Source organism: Anomaloglossus baeobatrachus, chromosome 4 (genome assembly GCF_048569485.1).
Source record: "Anomaloglossus baeobatrachus isolate aAnoBae1 chromosome 4, aAnoBae1.hap1, whole genome shotgun sequence".
Lineage (NCBI taxonomy): Eukaryota > Metazoa > Chordata > Amphibia > Anura > Aromobatidae > Anomaloglossus > Anomaloglossus baeobatrachus.
The window spans coordinates 475,289,438-475,313,100 of NC_134356.1; the positions used below are offsets into that span (position 1 = coordinate 475,289,438).

Genomic DNA, 23,663 nt, shown 5'->3' on the forward strand with positions numbered 1-23,663 from the left:
ATGAGTTGGAGTGTGCAATGCAGGCAGACGCGCTCTGCAAATGTCTTTGCACTAGTGGGACTATAGCAAAGTCCAATAGCCACGTATAGGATGCCACTAGGTACACTGAGTGTTTGCTAGTATAATGGCTTAGTTATAATGAGTTGGAGTGTGCAATGCAGGCAGACGCGCTCTGCAAATGTCTTTTCACTAGTGGGACTATAGCAAAGTCCAATAGCCACGTATAGGATGCCACTAGGTACACTGAGTGTTTGCTAGTATAATGGCTTAGTTATAATGAGTTGGAGTGTGCAATGCAGGCAGACGCGCTCTGCAAATGTCTTTGCACTAGTGTGACTATAGCAAAGTCCAATAGCCACGTATAGGATGCCACTAGGTACACTGGGTGTTTGCTAGTATAATGGCTTAGTAATAATGAGTTGGAGTGTGCAATGCAGGCAGACGCGCTCTGCAAATGTCTTTGCACTAGTGTGACTATAGCAAAGTCCAATAGCCACGTATAGGATGCCACTAGGTACACTGGGTGTTTGCTAGTATAATGGCTTAGTTATAATGAGTTGGAGTGTGCAATGCAGGCAGACGCGCTCTGCAAATGTCTTTGCACTAGTGTGACTATAGCAAAGTCCAATAGCCACGTATAGGATGCCACTAGGTACACTGGGTGTTTGCTAGTATAATGGCTTAGTTATAATGAGTTGGAGTGTGCAATGCAGGCAGACGCGCTCTGCAAATGTCTTTGCACTAGTGGGACTATAGCAAAGTCCAATAGCCACGTATAGGATGCCACTAGGTACACTGAGTGTTTGCTAGTATAATGGCTTAGTTATAATGAGTTGGCGTGTGCAATGCAGGCAGACGCGCTCTGCAAATGTCTTTGCACTAGTGGGACTATAGCAAAGTCCAATAGCCACGTATAGGATGCCACTAGGTACACTGAGTGTTTGCTAGTATAATGGCTTAGTTATAATGAGTTGGCGTGTGCAATGCAGGCAGACGCGCTCTGCAAATGTCTTTGCACTAGTGGGACTATAGCAAAGTCCAATAGCCACGTATAGGATGCCACTAGGTACACTGAGTGTTTGCTAGTATAATGGCTTAGTTATAATGAGTTGGAGTGTGCAATGCAGGCAGACGCGCTCTGCAAATGTCTTTGCACTAGTGGGACTATAGCAAAGTCCAATAGCCACGTATAGGATGCCACTAGGTACACTGGGTGTTTGCTAGTATAATGGCTTAGTTATAATGAGTTGGAGTGTGCAATGCAGGCAGACGCGCTCTGCAAATGTCTTTGCACTAGTGTGACTATAGCAAAGTCCAATAGCCACGTATAGGATGCCACTAGGTACACTGGGTGTTTGCTAGTATAATGGCTTAGTTATAATGAGTTGGAGTGTGCAATGCAGGCAGACGCGCTCTGCAAATGTCTTTGCACTAGTGTGACTATAGCAAAGTTTAATAGCCACGTATAGGATGCCACTAGGTACACTGGGTGTTTGCTAGTATAATGGCTTAGTTATAATGAGTTGGAGTGTGCAATGCAGGCAGACGCGCTCTGCAAATGTCTTTGCACTAGTGTGACTATAGCAAAGTCCAATAGCCACGTATAGGATGCCACTAGGTACACTGGGTGTTTGCTAGTATAATGGCTTATTTATAATGAGTTGGAGTGTGCAATGCAGGCAGACGCGCTCTGCAAATGTCTTTGCACTAGTGGGACTATAGCAAAGTCCAATAGCCACGTATAGGATGCCACTAGGTACACTGAGTGTTTGCTAGTATAATGGCTTAGTTATAATGAGTTGGCGTGTGCAATGCAGGCAGACACGCTCTGCAAATGTCTTTGCACTAGTGGGACTATAGCAAAGTCCAATAGCCACGTATAGGATGCCACTAGGTACACTGAGTGTTTGCTAGTATAATGGCTTAGTTATAATGAGTTGGAGTGTGCAATGCAGGCAGACGCGCTCTGCAAATGTCTTTGCACTAGTGGGACTATAGCAAAGTCCAATAGCCACGTATAGGATGCCACTAGGTACACTGAGTGTTTGCTAGTATAATGGCTTAGTTATAATGAGTTGGAGTGTGCAGAGGACAGGAGGGTACAGTGGCAGGATTGTGGGGTCTGGGTAGAGGAATGGAAGCCTGCCTTTCTATTCCCTCCTAATAGGGAAATGCAGGGAGGAAATCCCTGACCTTGGCTACACAGACGCTGTCGCTGTTTTCAGGACCTGTCACCTTAACTCTGACCCTGCCGGTTTGAGCCCTTAAAAGGACTGCTAGAAAGTGCTCTCCCTAAGCTGTCCAACGCTGTGTATGCAGCGCATACAGCTGTATCGGCGATAGGACTCAGGAGGACGGAGCTGCGACAGTGATGTCTGACACCAAAGACGCAGAAGGCAGATAATGGCGTCCTGGAGGAAAATGTCCGGTTTTATAATGCAGGGACATGTGACATGGACATCCTATCACACATGCCGTTGCTTCTCTGGCTAAAAGTCCACTTAGCTGTGTGTGTGTCTGGGATTGGCTGACATGCTGGCCCGCCCCACTACACGCGCGCGCTTAGGGAAGGAAGACAAGGAAAAAAAAAAAAAATGGCGATCGCCATTATAGAAACAGCAGTGATCTGAAGGCGCTGTTCACGCACACTATACACTGAAATGTCATAATAGTGTGATTCACAGAGTGACTTACACTATTACAGCAGAAACCAAGCTAGGATTTAGCTGTTTTTTTGCTGCTAGAACCGTTCTCGAACGTTTCTAGAACTATCGAGCTTTTGCAAAAAGCTCGAGTTCTAGTTCGATCTAGAACAGGCCCCAAAATCACTCAAGCCTAGAACTGGAGAACCTCGAACCACGAACCGCGCTCAACTCTACTCTCCAGTCCTTTTGCTTCTAATGTCATCCATTCAGTCGTCATCTTCTTATCACCACTGTGAACATTTAATCCTCAGGCCTGGGACGCATGCCCGAGCAAGGTAAAGGCGCATGTCATGACGTCATGACCATAAGTGCTTGCACAGAACTGTCCCAGGCCATATCAAAGGCGATATATTGGCTTAGTGTAAAGAGGCCTGAGCATTTACACTTGAGACAGTGAAAACAAGATGCATCGAGTACAGGAAGGGTGATGGATGGTGAGGAGCAGAGGGGCCGCAGAGGTGAGCGGTAAGGTAAGAATAGGCATTTTTTTATTTTTTATATGTTACAGTTATTGTGCTATGAGGCCTAAAGGTCTCAAGGCCTAAGACACACGGCATGAAAATTGGAGCGAGGGGAATGTGTTTTATCGCATTCCACTCGGACCAATATTAGCCTGTGTGTCAGCACCCATGCTGCGGCTGCAATGAGGGACTCTTTCTCTCGCACCCATTCAAGTCTACAGGGTGAGAGAAAAATCGCACTGCACTCGCAGTACACTGGTATGCCACGAGTGCAGGGCGAGAATGGCAATAGCTGGCAACAGAGGAGAGAGGGAGATAAATCCCTCTCTCTCCTCCGCAGTGCCGGCCCGCCCCCGCAGCTGAGGTCTGATCACATGATCGGACCTCAGTCGCAGTGACACTCGCATGACACTTGGCTCTGCTGTACTGCCAGCGTGAGCCGTGCCATGTGACGATCGCAGTAGATCCCCGTGTGGCCCCAGCCTAAGGGACATGCAATTTACGGAGAATACCTTCTCTACAAATCAAAATTTGAATTTTGCAACAGGAAATTTTAATTTTGCCTATCTGCTCATCTCTAAATGGTACACAAGTGATACTTTACATTAAGAGATCTAAATAGAATGAGAAGCTTAGCATAAATTGTGTAAAAAGCAGTATGCATCAAAATCAATAAATAATATATTAACTACGAATACTTCCTTCCAGGTTACTAAAATGATAGACCTTTACCCCAGTGTCACCTTCTCATAAGATGTGATTAGTGTTGTCATGAGACAACAGCTTTACCACTGATCGCCTGATAGTTATATCTTTGATGGAATTAATGTAAACAATTGAATGACACAGATTTAAAAAATAAATACAAAAATATATAAATATTATATATATATATATATATATATATATATATATATGTTTGTCTAAATGATATTTTTACTTGCCTTTCCTTTACTATGGAAGGAAATTCCAAGTGTTCACGAATATTTAACCCTCAAATCACCACTAAGTCATCACTGCTTCAATAGAAACAAAACATTGGCACAGTTGGGATGTAGCAGGTGAGAAAAGTGGATTTTTCACACTCACAAAACATTTTTTTTAACTACTGAACCTCTTTAATTTGTGGGTATGGTCCTTGTGATCCAGGGCATTCTGCTGAGGGTATTTTGAGGGTTTGAAGGTGTGATGTTGGGACAAGGTCTGAAATCTTAGGCCCCGATTGATCCTTTTACTTTGCTGTTTTTGTTTTGTTGTATTAGTTGTAGTTTTTGGCGTCAAATTCATCAAAATAGCGCAAACTATTTATGAATTTGGAGTGTAGTCAAAAATGACATTTTTTTCCTGTCTTATAATACACTATACCAATAAATATGTATATTTATTTAAAAATAAAAATAAACAAAAAAGTTGGTATTGCTGCATACAGAATAACCTGATCTATAAAACTATTATACTAACCCCTTTAGTGAACACCGTTAAAAAATAAATAAAAAACATAGCAAAGTATTTTTATCATGTAAAGGACAAAAACATGGAAAAAGTCATACTGTATGTAAATAAAAATGGTATCACTGAAAACAACATCTTGTGCGACAATAAGCAAGCTGGCACACAGCTTCATCGGCAAAAAAAATAAAAAAAGCTGTAGCTCTTAAGAATACAGGAATGCAAAAGTATTTATTTTTCTATAAAATAATTTTTTATTGTGTAAAAGCAGCAAAACATAAAACAATATATAAATTTGGTAGTGGTGTATTTGTACTGACTGGAAGAACAGACCTGTCTTATTAATTTTAGGACATGGTGAGCGGTGTAAAAAAAAAAAAAATAAAAAACAATTCCTAAATTGCTGTATTTTCTTGATTCTGCCTCACAAAAGGCGGAATCTCTTATTGTCTTAACCTTTGTCTGTGCGTACAGTCTGACAGAGTTTAGGTTTTCCCTTGTCTGTCTTTATCTATGTGTTTCATTACACTCCTGTCCTCTCCCTCCCTGGGGGGAGGGGGAGGGGCAATCAGATCTGGACTGGTCAGGAACAGCTCCAGGAAGGGAACTCAGGCATCTTCACCTTCAGGAGTATCCCTGAGGTTAGGAATAGCATAGGGCCCCCTAGCTTGAGAGACAGCTTAGGAGCCCCAGTTCCCCACTATCCCATAGTCATTGTGACATCAGCATAGAGCACAGGATAAATGTTAACTGATCCAAAATGTTCAGCACAACAAATTGAAACCAATAGCATTAAGCTCAACCCACAAAAAACCAAGTCCCCACTCAGGTCGCTTATCTATTAAGGAATATATAGGGGACTTCCACTTTACTGGTAGAAAAAAAAGGCTCTGGAAAAGTGCTCTGGCTCCCCCCCCCCCCTCTCAAAAAAAAAAAAAGAAATACAGCAAATCTGCATTCCCAAATTAAAAAGCACCCTCTCCTCTGAACCCAACAGTGTACCTAAACCACAATTAATTTCCACATGTTTGGCATTGTTGTAGTTAGGAAAGCCTGCTTATTTTACATGGTGTTATCAGAAGCACATGCTGAGCACAATGTACAGGCCCTACTATGTACTTGTCACTACAAGGGCTTATTTGCAATTTTTAATTCTGCAACATTCCCTGCATTTAACTTCATGGACGTTTTACGGTGCCAAAATTGTCTTTACACCTCTTATTGATTTCCCTAAGGTGTGTAATTTCCAACATGGAGTCACTTGAGAGGTGTTTCTACTTTTCTGGCACATAGGGGCTCTGCAAATGGAGTCTGCAAACTATTCTAGGAAAATTTGTGCTACAAATGTCAAAAGCACTTCTTCCATTCCAAGCCCTGTCGTGTGGCCAAACACTACTGCACAGTCACGTCGCTAAAACAACATATTAGTGGTAATAAAAGTACCGTATTTTTCGGACTATAAGATACACTTTTCCTCCCAAAGATTTATGAGGAAAATGAGGGGTGTGTCTTAAAATACGAATGTAGCATAAGTGGGGATGGTGGAGAAGTGTGGCAGGTAGTGTTGCTCTGTGCGGCTCAGCTCTGTCCAGCGGGTAGCAAGGCTCTGCGCGGCAGGTAGCAAGGCTCTGTGCAGCGGGCAGCAAGGCTCTGTGCAGCAGGCAGCAAAGCTCTGTGCGGCGGGTAGCAAGGCTCTGTGCAGCAGACAGCAAGGCTCTGTGCAGCTTGCAGTGAGGCTTAAGCCATTCTAAAGATGTGGGCTGTAAGAGCTTCAAATAATGGTGCTCAGAGTAGGCGCATGCGCAGATGTAGCTCACCACTCAAACTCTCATCTGCGCACGCGCCGACTCTGGCCACCATTTCTTTGAAGCCCGCACTGCCAACATTTTCAGAATGGCCAGTGGCGAGCAACAGCACTGAGCAGCGCCAGCTGCCCCAGCACTGAGCAGCAACGGCTGCCCCAGCACCCAGCAGCGCCGACTGCCACAGAATCGAGCAGCACAGGCTGCCACAGCACCAAGCAGTGCCGGCTGCCACGGTGCCACTGTGCATTACTGAGTGAGCAAGGTGGCTAGATTTCTGATAAAAATTTGCAACTTTGCATTCTGCTTATTATTATAAATCGTCTACATTTTTAAGAAAAGATAAATTTTGGGTTATATTGTTTATTACCAGCTCTTTTACATAGCACTTGAAGCATTGTATTAAAGTTGGCCAGATTGATGGAACACACGATCCAACCAGCTTCCATGCCATTGAACTCCTTCAATACTGTATAGAACAAGCTGCCTCTACTTGTAGCATCAGCAAGCACACAGCTGGGGTTGGCCAGTTAACGGTGCTGTTTATCCAAACCATCAATCAAGAGCGCCCCTCCCTCCAACAAGCAGAAAGCTGTTAAAGCTGGAGACGGGTGCACTCCTGAAGACAAGTGTGACAACACCTTTAATATTGAAACTAAGTGTTGGAATTAAGTTAACTAAACATTTTAAAATATCATGTGCCAATCCAGCGGGTCTGTGTATGTATTGCGGTACATATGTGGAGCGCCTGCTGTAGCAGGGGACTGTGTAAACAGAGTTCTCAGCTTCCGCACCCAATCAGTGAAGTGAATACATTATAAACTTTTAGCAATCATTGCCTGAGAGCAATTTGCTTAATGTACACAGCACTTCTAATATTGGCTTCTAGGGGTGACATATCATTCTAGAAGAGTAAAAATGTCTGCTGCTGAATATTTCTTCTTCAAATCCTAATAATTCTGTATTACTTCCAAACCAGGATATTTTATAGTGAAAACCTGGCTGATCTGCAGAGCCCATAAAACATCTTTAAAATGCTTTCCAGTAAAAAATATATCCCAATATACCATACAAACCGATGGTATTCTTACTGATGTATGTACAAAAATGAATGTGGGTTTGAGAAACGATTCAACTCTCATATCTAAAGGATGCCTGGCAATGGAGCGTCCTGAATAATAAGGCATGCGAGTGCTGCTTCCTTCTGCATAATAGCTCTGCTTTCTGTATAATTACCTAAGTCTGCTCTCAAATTTAAATTTGAAAAGTCTAAACTTTGCACATCCTATGAAAGTCAAAGCTGTTTTTCCAGTAACTGCATGTTTACCAAGTGAGATCTTCTCTCCTGAGTCTGCCGGAAGCAGGAACACGAGCAAGGCAAGCGCAGAAATCAGAACACAGGGAATAAGAAGGTTCAGTCCATAATATAATGTCCTTCGTCTCATTGTAATGGTAAATGTCACATCTGGATATGGCTCTTTACAACATCCATAAAAACTCTCGCTCCGCTTCCCTGATACTCCTGAAGAGAAAATATATTTCTTTGTCACTTTTTTTTATAATTCAATGAATTATTAATCAGCATATTAATATATAAATGCCACTGATAATGTAAGCAATTTATTAGAAACAATGACAGAGTATTAACAAGGCTTTCCTTACGCATGGAAAAGAATCACATCACTGCCCTGTCCAAGTATCTAAATACCCTAACAAAAAATACAGTGTGTCCACCCATTTCCTGTCCACCGCCATTAACTTGAGAATGGCGGCAGCTATAGGCATAGAAGTGGTGTCTAGGTATAGTAAAGTATCCATGCGCTACACAATGAAACCACCTATTGCGCTACCTGGTGGAAAACAACAGGGTTAGCATTTTTATCTCGAAAACAGAATGAGATAGAGAAAAAAGTGAATAAAAAAATTGTAGGGCATCATCAATTCAATTCGAATCGACACCTTGCATACAGAAATGCTATGATATGAAACCTATGACCCCCCCAAAACATTGAATGGTGGTCACGCATATGGCGCTCATTTAACTTTGATGCTCAAAGTGGCCACCGTCAGCTGCAATGCACATCTAGACTCTGGACAGCATACTGTATCTTGCTGCACGTTGTGCAATATGGTAGGTGACACAGTTGCACAAGCATCTGTGATTTGTCATCGTAGGTCCTGCAATGTTGGTGGAGGGGTCGCATACACCTGCTGTTTGATGTGACCTCACAGAAAGAAGTCCAATGGGGTCAGGTCAGGAGAGCATGGAGGCCACTCCACACATACCCAATGACTTGTAGGAAGGTCTCCGTGACGTATCGCTTCACGTCCGCAGCCTTGTGAGTTTTACACGTTCTAATCATAGCATTTCTGTATGCAAGGTGTCGATTCATATTGAATTGATGATGCCCTACAACTTTGTAATTCACTTTTTTTCTCTATCTCGTTCCGTTTTCAAGATAAAAATTCTAACGCCGTTGTTTTCCACCAGGTGGCGCTATAGGTGGTTTCATTGCGTAGCACATGGCTAATTTACTATACCTAGACACCACTTCTATTCCTATAGCTGCCACAGTTCTCAAGTTAATGGCGGTGAACAGGATATGGGTGGACACACTGTATATAGCTTTTTTGATCCCTCTCCCTAAAACCTTGGCACTAGTATCCTGCAAGAAAAGTTAGTCGATCAGATAATTAATTATTATTAATTAAGACCAAGGTGGAGGTCAAGTTTATTACACTGTATGTGCTTGGCCACCACTCAGGCCATGAAAGTCAGATTAGAAAATAATATACCGTAGTTTTAGACTGATTTTTGGCAGGTAAGGGTTTTTTTACTATTTATCCAGACACAGGCACATTTATCACTTAGAACGTTCACTACATACTTTATAGCCCATGAATTAAGAGTAACAATTTGGCAAATGGATTTGGATCCATACATAATCACAATAAAATGCAGGGGAAAAAGTAATCTCCATGGGGTATATTTATGGATTTTTAAGAATAATTACATGAAACACTTCTCATAACTATTGAATATAAATTTATAACAGCTTATGTGAAATCAGCATGTGTTTTTTTTTTTCTACAGTGGTTTTCACATGCATTGTTTTTTTTATTTCAGTGAAATAATACCTTTTCCACAATTGGGGTGCATTTATATTGTCTGATTATCATAGTGCATTGTTGTTTTTTATTTCAATAAAATACCTTTTTTTAGAATTAGTGTAATTTTACACTGGCTGATTATAATGAAAGAGCTTTCCTAGAAGTGCTTATTATCAAATAATGTGCTAATGTAAACACTCAATTGTTGAATTAAATTATTTTTTTGCTTAAAAATCATCATTCTCAGCAGCAAATTGTCCAATATAAATAAGACGTTTTAAAGGGAATCTGTCAGCAGGTTTTTGCTACCTCATCTGAGAGCAGTAAGATGTAGGCAAAGAGATCCTGAATCCAACGTGTATCACTTAGATTACTGGCTGCAGCTGCTCTGACACAATCTGAATTTTTATCTTTAGTCATAGAGCTGACCCCAGGGAGCTGTCACCACCCACAGAAGGCCCTCAATTGCTGATTGTACATTGACAGTGAGGTGTCAATCACAGCAGGCGGCTTGTTGGACTTCTCAGCACATGAGTTTATAGTCCTATAATAATAAGGGTCCTGCTATTTAAACAAGCATAGCAAATAAACAAAAGCTCAAACTGTGACAAAGCAGTCATGCCTGAACTTTCTGTGTTAACCCTTGCAGCATGCTGGCTTCAGCTTATATAGCAAAAAACAGATGACATATTCCCTTTAAGGGAAGAACAAGGACAGTCTAAGCAAACAGAACAATATTTGACTGATTATTTTTTGTGAAACAGAAGTGCGGTCGGCCTGCCTAAACAACTGCTGCTTCTCTGTAGTCGATAGGTGAATATTCATGCCCATAAGTCGTCCAGTCTAAAAGAGTCTGTAGACATTCTTAAGGACAGGGCCAAGAGTTATGTAACCGGAGAGAAATGTCACCAGCACACAATGTCATAGATAACGGTAGAACACAAAAACCTGTCCTGAGATAAATTCAGAAAAAAAGACAATCATATATAGAGATATTCCTAATCCAACACATACCAACAAGATCCCATTCTCCATTGGAGATATACTCAGAAATGTCTGCTTCTTTCATTTGTAGGTCCAGGGACCAACCTCCATAAGTCCAAGATCCAAACTTTAGTTTACATTTCTGAATATCAAAAGGAAACCAACGAACATCTATATAGCAAGAGCTCTTGAATATTCCTAAAGACGGATAAAAAAAGAGAACATTGGGTTTTACATTAAATCCTACTTAGATAATTACATATATGACTTTTAATCATGCCATATAAGCCAAAGTAATCATTTTATAATAAAGTGGATGCACTGAGTTACTTATTCATGTTGCTGGACCCACATCAGAGACCGGCTTCGATATTACAGGTGTGAAGGGGTTTTTTTTTCTAAAAAACTGCAGTGTTGCAGTGTTTCAAATAAGACATACTATTAAATGCCAAAAAATAGTTAAACTGCTGACATTTCCTATCCTGAAGCTCTGAATTGGTGCATAGTGAACATAACATATACTATAATAGTTGCACTGAAGCAAGAGGAAAGAAAGCTGAAGGATGCAAATAGTGGCCACAGGAATTTGAATATGCATTAATGCTTATATAGAAAATGAAAAAAATGAGATACTTAGCAGATAAAAATGGTTAATTTTACTTGAGCCCGGTTACCACGTCACAGTATACCTTTAAACTGGGTTCTAACGTAGTAAATGCCTCTCTTTGTGTCAAAACAGATATAAGGGCTGGAAAAGGAACGGCTAAAAAAGAATTAAAAATACCTAAAGTAACTGGGAGCAGTGCACAGCCAGAGGACATGACCCCATTATACAAAAGTAGATAAACTGCTGGCACTTCCTAACCTGACGGTCTGAACTGGTGCATACTGAACATAACATATACTATCACAATAACAGTTGCACTCAAGCAAGAGGGAAAAAAGCTGAAGGATGCAAAGTATCTCATCTTTTTTTCATGTTTTTTTCTAAGCAGTAATGTATGTATACATTCCTGTGTCCACTATTTGCACCCTTCAGCTTTTTTTCCCTCTTGCTTGAGTGCAACTATTCTTGTGATCCTTTTTAAAAGCCAACCAGGAACTCTGCATCATGGATAACTAGTCCGAGGCAAGTACACAGTGGCTTCTTCTTGCTCCACTCCTTTAGGCCTCCTTCACACATCTGTTTTAAAAAAAAGCATGTGTTGCACTGTGCGTTTTGGACAGACATATGACCACCCATGTGTTTGTGTGTTTCATCTGTGTGACATTTGTGTGCCGTCAGTATGTCTGTGTGACACATCCATGTGACATCCATGTTACTTGATCTGGAAAAAAACTGCAAGCCTCAGCTGTCAGCTGTACCTTGGCTGGTTTGGAAAAATAGGGGGGTACCACACTGTTGTTTTTTTTATTATTTGAAAAAATAATTAAAAAAAAGTGGAGTAGGGTCATTTCCCCATCTTTTTCAAAAACCAGCCAAGGGACAGCCGACAACTGGGGGCAGATAGTTTTATGGTGGGAAGGTCTCTGGATATTTAGCCCTTCACAACCTAAAACTAGCAGCCCACAGTCGCCCCACAGGTGGTGCATATATTAGATGTGCCAAATCTGTCATTGTACTCGGCTCTTCTATTGCCCTGGTGCAGTGGCAAATAGGGTAATATACGGGGTTTATGCTGGCTGTAAATTACCAACTGGCATCAAGCCCTGGTATTAGCCATGGAGACACTCTCATTAGTAATCCTGTAAAAATATTAAAAAAAATTTATTTGAACAAACACCCCCAACTACAGCCCTTTTTCACCATTTTATTAAAAATGTATTTGAAAAAAAAGGCCGTCGTAATTCATAGCAATGTCCCACGATGTTCCCCAAAAGGGAACTTGCAAGACATAACAAGAGAAAATGATTAAAGAAATAAAGATAAATGACACCCTCATTCACCAATTTATTACCCTGCAAAAACACTAATCCACAGTCCAACGTAATTCAAAAGGGGGTCCCACGACATTCACATACTCACTGTCCCAGCCAATGAAGAACTGTGGGCAGTGAACTTAGTTGAACTCATGAGTTTGCCAACATTCATTGTCTTGGGCTTTCGCAATACTTTGAGGATCATCCAGATGGTCATTGTCAAACTTCAAATGGGCCTGGACATGTGCTAGCAAGAGCAGAGGGACCTTGCGTGATCTGCAGGATTTTAATCCATAACTGCATAGTGTTACTAATGTTAATCTTTGAGACTGTTGTCCCAGCTCTCTTCAGGTCATTGACCAGGTCCTCCCGTGTAGTTCTGGGCTGAATCCTGACATTTCTCAGAATCATCCTTACCCCACGAGGCGAGATATTACATAGAGCCCCAGACTGAAAAAGATTGACAGTCATTTTATGTTTTTTCCATTTTCTAATAATTGCACCAACAGTTGTTGCCTTCTCACCAAGCTGCTGCCTATTGTCCTGTAGCCCACCCCAGCCTTGTACAAGTCTACAATTGTGTCCCTGGTAACCTTAAGGCCCCGTCACACTAAGCAACATCGCTAGCAACATCGCTGCTAACGAACAACTTTTGTGACGTAGCAGCGATGTTGCTAGTGATGTCGCTGTGTGTGACATCCAGCAACAACCTGGCCCCTGCTGTGAGGTCGTTGGTTGTTGCTGAATGTCCTGGGCCATTTTTTAGTTGTTGCTGTCCCGCTGTGAAGCACAGATCGCTGTGTGTGACAGCGAGACAGCAACAACTAAATGTGCAGGCAGCAGGAGCTTGCTTCTGCGGAGGCTGGTAACCACAGTAAACATCGGGTAACCAAGAAGCCCTGTCCTTGGTTACCCGATATTTACCTTTGTTACCAGCCTCCGCCGCTCTCACTGTCAGTGCCGGCTCCTGCTCTGTGCACATGTAGCTGCAGGACACATCGGGTTAATTAACCCAATGTGTGCTGTAGCTAGGAGAGCAGGGAGCCAGCGCTAAGCATTGTGCGCTGCTCCCTGCTCTGTGCACATTTAGCTGCAGTACACATCGGGTAATTAACCCGATGTGTGCTGTAACTAGGAGAGCAGGGAGCCAGCGCTCAGTGTGCGCTGCTCTCTGCACGTGTAGCTGCGTGCGCTGGTAACCAAGGTAAATATCGGGTTGGTTACCCGATATTTACCTTAGTTACCAAGCGCAGCATCTTCCACGCGGCGCTGGGGGCTGGTCACTGGTTGCTGGTGAGCTCACCAGTAACTCGTGTAGCAACGCTCCAGCGATCCCTGCCAGGTAAGGTTGCTGGTGGGATCGCTGGAGCGTCGCAGTGTGACATCTCACCAGCAACCTCCTAGCAACTTACCAGCGATCCCTATCGTTGTTGGGATCGCTGGTAAGTTGTTTAGTGTGACTGGACCTTTAGACAGCTCTTTAGTCTTGGCCATGGTGGTGAGGTTGGAGGGTGATTAATTGAATCTGTGGATAGGTGTCTTTTACACAGGTAATGAGTGCAGAGTAGGAGGGCTTCTTAAAGAATAAATAACTGGTCTGTGAGAGTCAAAATTCTTGCTGGTTGGTAGGTGATCAAATACTGCCTAATGATAAAGTGATTGTATAAGTCATAATATGTCAACAATAAAATAGAGATGACAGCACCACGCATATTAATTATGGTACATGTTGATGGATCAATGAGAATAATCATATTAACCATTATCTCATGATCAGAAGTAATTTTTAAATTGAATCCATAATACTATTACAGGAAGTTGCCAAACACACACCCTGCACTGTCAACTGAAAAAAAGGCGTATGCAATAAATGCACAGAATGGCTTCTGAAGAACATCACATGCACTTTATTATTGTCTGTCTTCCCTGGCTAATAGTTTTGTACCCACCACAATGATGTACATGTACTTTTATAAGCTATTGTATTTTGTAAAGGGCCTCTCTGCTTTAACAAAAAATTCTTAACATTTTTTTACACTGGGAATTGTACCTACTGGAAATACAGAACAATGAAAGTGAATTTGTTGGAGAATTAATCAAAATCCATGGCATGGTACTAGCCATGAAAAATCAGCTCTGTGGTAGATTTATGTAGGAGAATATATTCTTTCTGTTTTCTGATTACAGTAGTAAATCGAGAGAATAAATAACATACAAATACTATTAGACATCAGTTTTCCATTGTTGTCTCTCACAGATACCTATTTTATGCCTTCCATGCTTTCCTGTTAGCTAATCAGGTACCTTTAAATCTTATACACTACAATTTCACAGAATTTTAAAAACATCATTCTATGTTCACTGAAGCAAATAGAAGTTATTTCCTAAAGTAAAACAGTTATCATTTTAGAGGGTTATATTGAGAATTGCTCCCTAGCCAATGGTTCTGGAGCCTGCAGTTCCCCAGCTATGAGAACGTTTACATTGTATCCAAAGACGCCATCAGGAACTAGGCACCAAGGTCAAAACCGTATCACAGGCACTTGACTCCTGGTCTTTTAACACGTACTAGACTTTACAGCCAACAGGGTAGAACTAAATTGCACAGTTTATTACCGATTTAGATTTTTCCACTTATTTTGGGTATTTTATTTTGTTCTTATTAAGATGTACATTGCGATTGGCACAGTGATAAATTTTAGTTAATTTTACTAGCGCTTAATAATATATTTCATATATTGCAGTGTATTTTAATAGGATACAAGAACATTAGGGCGCTCAGGCATAAAGGATATCTCCCTTTCACTGCATTGAATTCATAGCTAAGAAACTAGTAACATACACAAATTAATTTAAAAAGGAAAAGTTTCATCACTCTTGTTTTTATGTTAAATGTATTTTTCTAAATTTTTATTTTTTTTATTTACAATCTGTAATACAATCTTGCAATTTTCACAGTAGCCATTTGGGCTATTCTAGACTCATACTTCCTGTTCTTTCAGGAAATCCAAGTCAGCAGCAAAAGGCTGACTTACACCTGATTTTTTTGTATTGAAACATCTAATAAGTATGTGAAAAGGTTCTTTGTGAAGGGAAGGGAAGCAGGGTCAGCTGTGACATCAACTATTAAGGTGGATCCTGTGTTAGGGTATGTGCGCAAGTTGCTTTTTACCTGCTTTTTACATGCTTTTTTGCTGCTTTTTTTCTGCGCTGTTTAATGCCAAAATGGATGTGTTCTTCTATTCAAGCAAAGTCTATGGGAATTTGGGTTTCTTGTTCACACTATGTTGTTTAAAATGCTGCCTTTTTGTGGCAGAACTTTGGTCAAAAACTCAGCTTTTCAAAGAAGCAACAAGTCAATTGTTTTTGCCATTTGGGTTTTGCACTGCAAAGCTGAGTTTTTGACCAAAGTTCTGCAACAAAAAGGCTGCAGTTTGAACTGCATAGTGCGGACAAGAAACCCAAATTCCCATAGACTTTGCTTGAAAAGCAGAACACAACCATTTTGTCATTAAACGCTGCAGTTGAAAAAGCAGCAAAAAAGCAGGTAAAAAGCAGGTAAAAAGCAACGTGCGGACATAGCCTTACTTAGCATTGGAGGAGATGGAAGTGTTAAGGATAAGAATTAAGTAACCAAAAATACTTAATACAGCCATTTCATAGACTCAGGTATGTAGTTTAGTTGATGTAATCACACACATATTTATGAATGCTTTTGTTTTTTACTAACACAGACACATATATATATATATATATATATATATATATATATATATATATATATATATATTCAGTGATTTTCCTTAAATACAATATACTAGCATATGTAACTTTAAAGATGGCTCCTACATCCTGGCCAATGCCCAAGATGATGAACACAAAGGAGAATTCTCAACGTATGGACTGACCAATCTAGCAGAGACTATGCAAATTCCTATATGTCCTGAGCCCAACCTGCAATATTTGATTGGACTATATTTTGTCTATACCCTTTACTCCTCTAGAACTATAAAGGCTTTGTAAAAAAAATAAACGAGTAGAATTCTTTGGCGCTCGTCATGGAAGAAAGCTCATAACCGAGTCAGTTAATGTTCTTTCTCGCGTGCACACATGACATTATAATCTGAACATGGCAGTAAGACCTCCATTGTAGTCTCACCTCAACAGAAGAAAAGGATCTATCCGTGTTGCCAGAAGAAGATCACTGAAGATCAACGGGGATTAAGACATCGGATTTTATTGTTCTACGTGTTTCGGAGCTGTAAAACCCCCTTCTTCAGGAACAAAAATCAATAATGTACATTATTGATTTTTGTTCCCGAAGAAGGAGTTTTACAGCTCCGAAACGTGTAGAACAATAAAATCTGGGTTGATTTTTGTTCCTGAAGAAGGATTTTTACAGCTCCAAAATGCATAGAACAATAACATCTAATGTCTTAATCCCCGTTGATTTGTAGTGATTTTCTTCTGAAGCACAGATATATCCTTTTCTTCCATCTCCTCCAACGCCATCTTCCTGAGTTCTGCAACAGCCTTGCTCAAGACGTGGTTATAGTGGTTGTGTCTTTAACACAACCACACCAGGTTAGTGCATCTTTAAAATTCTTTCTGGTACCACCGGATAAGACACCATTTGTGCCCCCCTTATTTGTCATTTCAGCTTCACGACATAGAAAGTCTTACTTAAAAATAGGAGTAGAGAAGAAATTTAGCCTGTTTTGTGGGCTTAGTATCTCAATTTTCATGTTTTTCATAGCGGCGATGCCTGTCTATATTCCCATGTCCATTGTTAGGGCCATTTCTCATCTACAGTATTTTGCCAGAAGCCAGATCTGGCACACATGCAGTACAGTTATATTGATTTACAGTGGAAGCGCGACACCATGCTGTTGTGTGCTTCATACACAACCACATGTGTCCGCATGGTGTTGCGCTTCCACTGTAAATGAATGTAACTGTACATATATCTTAGCACTACAGAGTGCAACTGTCTCCTTTCTGCTAATATGTTTCATGTTCAGTTTGCACCTGTTCACATGAGAAAGTTAGGACGTGCCATCAGTGTTTTTCTTAGATTACAGGGTCATGCCTTCTGGTTGAGCACTCCTGCTCTTCAGCTTTAAGCAATTTTAATTCTCCATTTGCAGGTTCCTGTCCACCCATCAATTGTAGTTTTTTTAACCTTAATAGAAGCATTAGTTTGATAGGGACCCAATAACAAGATGTCACCTTGCCATTGGCTGTTGGGCTTACATAAAACTGGCCATTTTTCATAGCGGTGATGCATATCTATATTCCCATGCTCTACTGTTCCACATATCTTAGCACTACAGAGTGCAACTGTTTCCCTTTTGTTACTATGTTTCATGTTCAGTTTTTCACCTGTTCACATTAGAAAGGTAGGATGTACCATTTAACCTTTTAATACAGATTTTGATGTGGGAAAATTATACAAAAACCTAAATACATAATTAATACAAAAATCTCAATAAAAAATTAGTTATTTTCTGAAGTTACAGTCCCTTTAAAATTCCATCCAGTGAAATAGGAACCAGACTATATAAGATTTTTCCACATGCTCAAGCATGCTCTCTCTAGCTTGATGAAATACTCTATCCATAATCTTGCTATCATATTGTATACCTTTATGTGAAACTCTGGTATGTTGCAGAAAATCCATGCACTCAATGCCAGCAAGCCTGTGTTGTGGGTCCTCTTTTTTTTAGACTTATTTACATGTGGCTCATTGGGCATTAGGGACTGGAAAAACAGTGCAACACCTCATCTTATAACCCCTGTCTAAGGGGAATATAACCATCAGACAAAGGTCTATTTAAAACCAACTCACAAAATGTATTTCTGTAAATATTCCCATAATCACACAGTATGATAACATAACAATGATAAAGGACATAAAAGTAACAACAGACTGTATAGATGTAAAACATGCTAAAGAAGAAGTCTTTGGAATCTGAAACATTTACTGATTATTAGAGATGAGTGGACACATGCATGTTCAGGTCCGCCGGGTTCAGTCAGACTTTACTTAAAAGTTTGTTTTGGGACACAGACTTGATCTAAATTTGTTACCAGATGCCGAACCCCACATACGTCAATGGGGACCCAAACTAATGAGCTTGACTCAAGTAACGATTATAATGGAAGTCTGTGAATGGGCAGTTCAGCAGTCCACCCACATACAGCCAGCCATAATCGGAGCATTTTTCAGGGGAGGGAGAGTGAGATTTTTTTTTGCATAAACAGTATCCAAAAACATTGTTGTTACACCAAATGAGAGCGATTGAGTGACTGTGAATGGCTCTCCCTGGGCTGAGCATTGAGCGTACCTGAGCACCCTGATGCTTGATTGAGTGGTTAGCATATGAACAACACTAGTGATGAGTGAACCCAAACTGTAAAATTTGGGGTTCGAACCGAACACCAGGTGTCTGGGCCCACATCTGAACACAGAATTTTACCTATATGTCCGGATAAAGCTTGCTGAAAGGTTGCAGAGCAGCCAATCAGAAACCAAGCAAAATATTGTGAAAACATACCCTGCTGTAACTAAATAAAAGCATAGTGCATATAAACATAGGGTACTTAGTAAACACTGTTTTTGATCAAAAAAAGCATAAAGCTATCCCACCAAGCATCAAGGTGTACCCAGTTGGGATAGTACCTACACTCTCTAATATTAAAACCTTACCATGGGTCTAAAATAGGCCTCAATGTGGCTAAGGGCTGAGAGCAACCGGGTCCCAACAGGACACACACAGTCAGGGGGATTCACAGAATGAAATGTTTTGTTTTTTTTGTTTTTGTTTTTGTTTTTATGTAGTTTTTTTTGTATTCAGTACAAACAGGGAGTGGCCCCCTTCTCAGCGAGCTGGACATTTCATTCTGTGAATCCCCCTGACTGTGTGTGTCCTGTTGGGACCCGGTCGCTCTCAGCCCTTAGCCACATTGAGGCCTATTTTAGACCCATGGTAAGGTTTTAATATTAGAGAGTGTAGGTACTATCCCAACTGGGTACACCTTGACATTTGGTGGGATAGCTTTATGCTTTTTTTTTATCAAAAACAGTGTTTACTAAGTACCCTATGTTTATATGCACTATGCTTTTATTTAGTTACAGCAGGGTATGTTTTCACAATATTTTCCTTGGTTTCTCTTTGTCTCATGGCCAGTGTGAACATGATCTCACAAGTTCCATGTATACCATCTCATACTCCGGCTCACTTTTTTGTTTTTAGAGCAGCCAATCAGCAAGCTTTTCCGGTGTGGGCACTTCCAGCCCCATCACATCTATGTCAAGTATTGGCATGGCTGTGATTGGCCAGGGAAATCACTGTAAAAGAAAATAAAATGTGTGCCCCTGCCCTTTTTTGATTACCAGTGCTGGTAAAACAAAAGCTACAGGCTGAAGCCCCCACCTGTGAGCTTTACCATGGCTGGATACCAAAATAGAGGAGATTTCTTTTTTTTTTTTATTAAATTATTGAAATAAATATTTTATAAAATGACATAGGTACCCCCCACCCCATTTTTGATAACCAGCCACAGTAAAGCAGACTAGTGGGGCTGGAATTACCTGGATTAGAGGGGCCATGGATATTGCCCCCTCCCATCCTAAAAGTACCAGCCTGCAGTTGCCCAGAATTGGCACATCACATTAGATGTGCCAATCCTGGAGCTTTACCCAGCTCATCCCAATTGCCCTATTGCGGTGGTATTCGGAGTAATATAAGAGGTAATGACAGCTGCGATTTGTCAAAAAATCACATCTGCCATCAAGCTGTTGATTAGTAATTGGAGGCGTCTTTGAGCACCCCCATTACTAATCCTGTAATCCAGCCACAGAAAAGCTCACAGGTGAGGGCTGTAGCTTATAGCTGTTGTTTTGCTGGCTATAAAAATGTTAGGAGCCCACGGTATTATTTAAAATGATTTATTTATTCTTACACTACAATACAGCAAACTGGCTGCAACCAATCAAAGATGTGGACACAGGGTGGGGGGCATGCATAACAGTCTGCAACCAATCATAGACACTGGCACAGAGAGTAGGCGGGCCAAACCATAAATATTGAACAAACATAATTAGCGGGCCTAGAAAATAGTCTGACTGCAGTGTGACCCTCCAGGAAACATGATATGTATAACAATCTTGCTCTTCTTAGAAAGACAAAAGGAGGTCAGCTTACCCCAATGTACCTATGCTCCACACAACAGTCCCAACAGCACCGCACGGATCCGGCAGGAGCAGTCGTAGAGATGCAAGGTAAGTAAAATAGAAAAGATCCAGCGGTAATCCAGGGATATATGAAAAATCTTTGTCTTTATGGAAAAGTCCAAAAAGATACAAGAGTAAAAAATAGTATGCAATTTGCCCACACTATTTTATACTCTTGTATCCTGCTCTTACTATAATTTAACTTCGATTTGTAGCCCACTAGCCCTTACTACAGCCATTTTACAGCCCAGAACGCCTCATCCCCATTGATTTGTATGGAGTTCATTGTCCGGGGTCAAGGTCAGGCTAAAGGTCGGCTGCTGAACCCGATTTGTTTTTTCAGGAAACCCAAATATCCATGGGTTCGCTCATCACTAAACAGCACCCGAACTTGGACATTTTTTAAAAATGTTTGGGTTGGGTTTGAGCACCGGACACTGATTTTCAGTCCCAACTTCAACCTTTACAGTTCTGTTTTGCTCATCTCTACTGATTATACTTTACAAATGCAGGTTAAGACAAGGAAAATCCAATATTGTGACTATACGTTAAAATATAATCATAGGCAGAAAACATTCAGATAGGACATATCTTGTAATAATTAAGGAAAAACTCAAAAATGGTCATCACTCACCTGGCGGTAAATACTGGCAGTGTCCAGATGAGTTCACTAGTACATTAGTATGAAATGAAGCATCAAATCTTTCATCTGCGCTACAAAATATAACATAAAGAGTAAGAAAGTGGCAGCCGGTGATTAAAAATCAATATATTACTAGCGTAGCTGTCTCTTCACATCTATGACTTGTTAAATGTGTGATTGAATAGCATCATTCTTTACCCATAATCACATGTCATTTACCATGTATTACCTACAGATTTCCTGTCTCTGTTGTCATTTTCAATGATGGGTGTTGCTGAGAAATACAATTTCGTCGTATTAAAGTATTTTTTCATGTACAGAGGCACAAAGTGTTTAGCAAGAGAAAATAATTGATTCTGACCGCACATAATAAAAGAGACACATGATAAAATAAGGGGTATCAAATAAAAATGTTTTGGTTGCTTTTGCGTAATTAGGTTATAGGGGAGGACAGTTGCTTTACAACCCTAAGGAAAATATCTGTACGGACACTGAATGCAAACACAGAACGCGGCACAAAGAGCCGACGGTTCTGTACTATAAAGCTTTAGATATTCCCCAATGCATCTAGGGAAAAGATATTATCTCTATAATGCAACATCAAATAGTGCGTGTCACATTATATTTCTATTGAATTCATGGTGAATGCCACAGAAAAGTCTCCAATTTATATCTTACTCATATGGGGGGTGTATCACATATACAGTGAAGGAAATAATTATTTGATCCCTTTCTTATTTTGTAAGTTGGCCACTGACAAAGACATGAACAGTCTATAATTTTAAAGGTAGGTTAATTTTAACAGCGAGTGATAGAATATCCAAAATAAAATCTAGAAAATCACATTGTATATATTATATAAATTAATTTGCATTTTGCAGTGAGAAATAACTATTTGATTCCTCTGGCAAACAAGACTTTATACTTGGTGGCAAAACCCTTGTTGGCAAGCACAGCAGCCAGATGTTTTTTGTAGTTGATGATGAGGTTTGTCAGGAGGAATTTTGGTCCACTCTTCTTTGCAGATCATCTCTAAATCATTAAGATGTTGAGGCTGTCGCTTGGCATCTCACAGCTTCAGCTCCCTCTATACGTTTTCTATGGGATTAAGGTCTGGAGACTGGCTAGGCCACTCCATGACCTTAATGTACTTCTTTTTGAGCCACTCCTTTGGTATCTTGGCTGTATGTTTTGGGTCATTGTCATGCTGAAAGACCCAGCCACGACCCATTTTTAATGTCCTGACAGAAGGAAGGAAGTTGTCAACCGGGATTTTACAGTACATGGCTCTATCTATTGTCCCATTGATACGGGGAAGTCGTCCTGTGCCCTTAGCAGAGAAACACCCCCAAAACATAATGTTTCCACCTCCATGTTTGACAGTGGGGATGGTGTTCTTTGGGTTATAGGCAGCATTTCTCTTCCTCCAAACACGACGAGTTGTGTTATGGACAAAGAGCTCAATTTGTGTCTCATCATCTGACCACAGCATCTTCTCGCAATCACTCTCAGAATCATCCAGGTGTTCATTAGCAAACTTCAAATAGGCCTGCACATGTGCCTTCTTGAGCAGTGAGACTTTGGGGGTACTGCAGGATTTTAAGCCATTATGGCGCAATGTGTTACCAATGCTTTTTTTGATGACAGTGGTCCCAGATGTCTTGAGATCTTTAAAAGTTCCCCCATGTAGTTTTAGGCTATACCCCACAAGGTGAGACTTTGCATGGTGCACCTGATCGATGTGGATTGACATACATTTTGTATTTCTTCCATTTTCTTACTATTGCATCAACAGTTGTCTCCTTCTCACCCAGCGTCTTACTTATGGTTTTGTAGCCCATTCCAGCCTTGTGCAGGGCTATGATCTTGTCCCTGACATCCTTAGAAAGCTCTTTGGTCTTGCCCATGTTGTAGAGCTTAGAGTCTGTGGACAGTAGACTTTTATACAGGTGATAACTTAAGACAGCTGTCTTTAATGCAGGAAATGAGTTGATTAGGAGCGTCTAAGTGGTCTGTAGGAGGCAGAACTCTTAATGGATGTTAGGGGATCAAATACTTATTTCTCTCTACAAAATGCAAATAAATTTATATCTTTTATACAATGTGATTTTATTTTGGATATTCTATCTCTCACTGTTAAAATTAACCTACCCTTTAATTTATAGACTATGTCTTTGTCAGTGCGCAATCTTACAAAGTCAGCAAGGGATCAAATAATTATTTCCTTCACTGTCTGCCTGTGAGACTTTACCTTTGAAATTAGATTGTAAGAACAGTTGGTATAAAGAGCAATGTGAGTGATTAAAATAAATACCCTGATGTATAATATTTACCACTTCATTTTTTATCATT

The 23,663-nt window shown here is 40.6% G+C and overlaps 1 protein-coding gene across 2 annotated transcripts in view; it reads right to left on the bottom strand.

Annotated features, from left to right (window-relative positions):
* Positions 1 to 23,663, bottom strand: part of CHRNA7 (cholinergic receptor nicotinic alpha 7 subunit) — a 351,587-nt gene that overhangs the window by 66,707 nt on the left and 261,217 nt on the right. Inside the window, exons 5-7 of one of the 2 annotated variants that reach the window (XM_075345715.1) lie at positions 21,303 to 21,382; positions 10,543 to 10,710; positions 7,745 to 7,939 (exon numbers count right to left, since the gene is read on the bottom strand). In XM_075345715.1, the coding sequence (XP_075201830.1) occupies positions 7,745 to 7,939; positions 10,543 to 10,710; positions 21,303 to 21,382 (443 nt within the window). The remainder of the gene's footprint in view (positions 1 to 7,744; positions 7,940 to 10,542; positions 10,711 to 21,302; positions 21,383 to 23,663) is intronic. The other variant, XM_075345716.1, reaches the window with a different exon arrangement.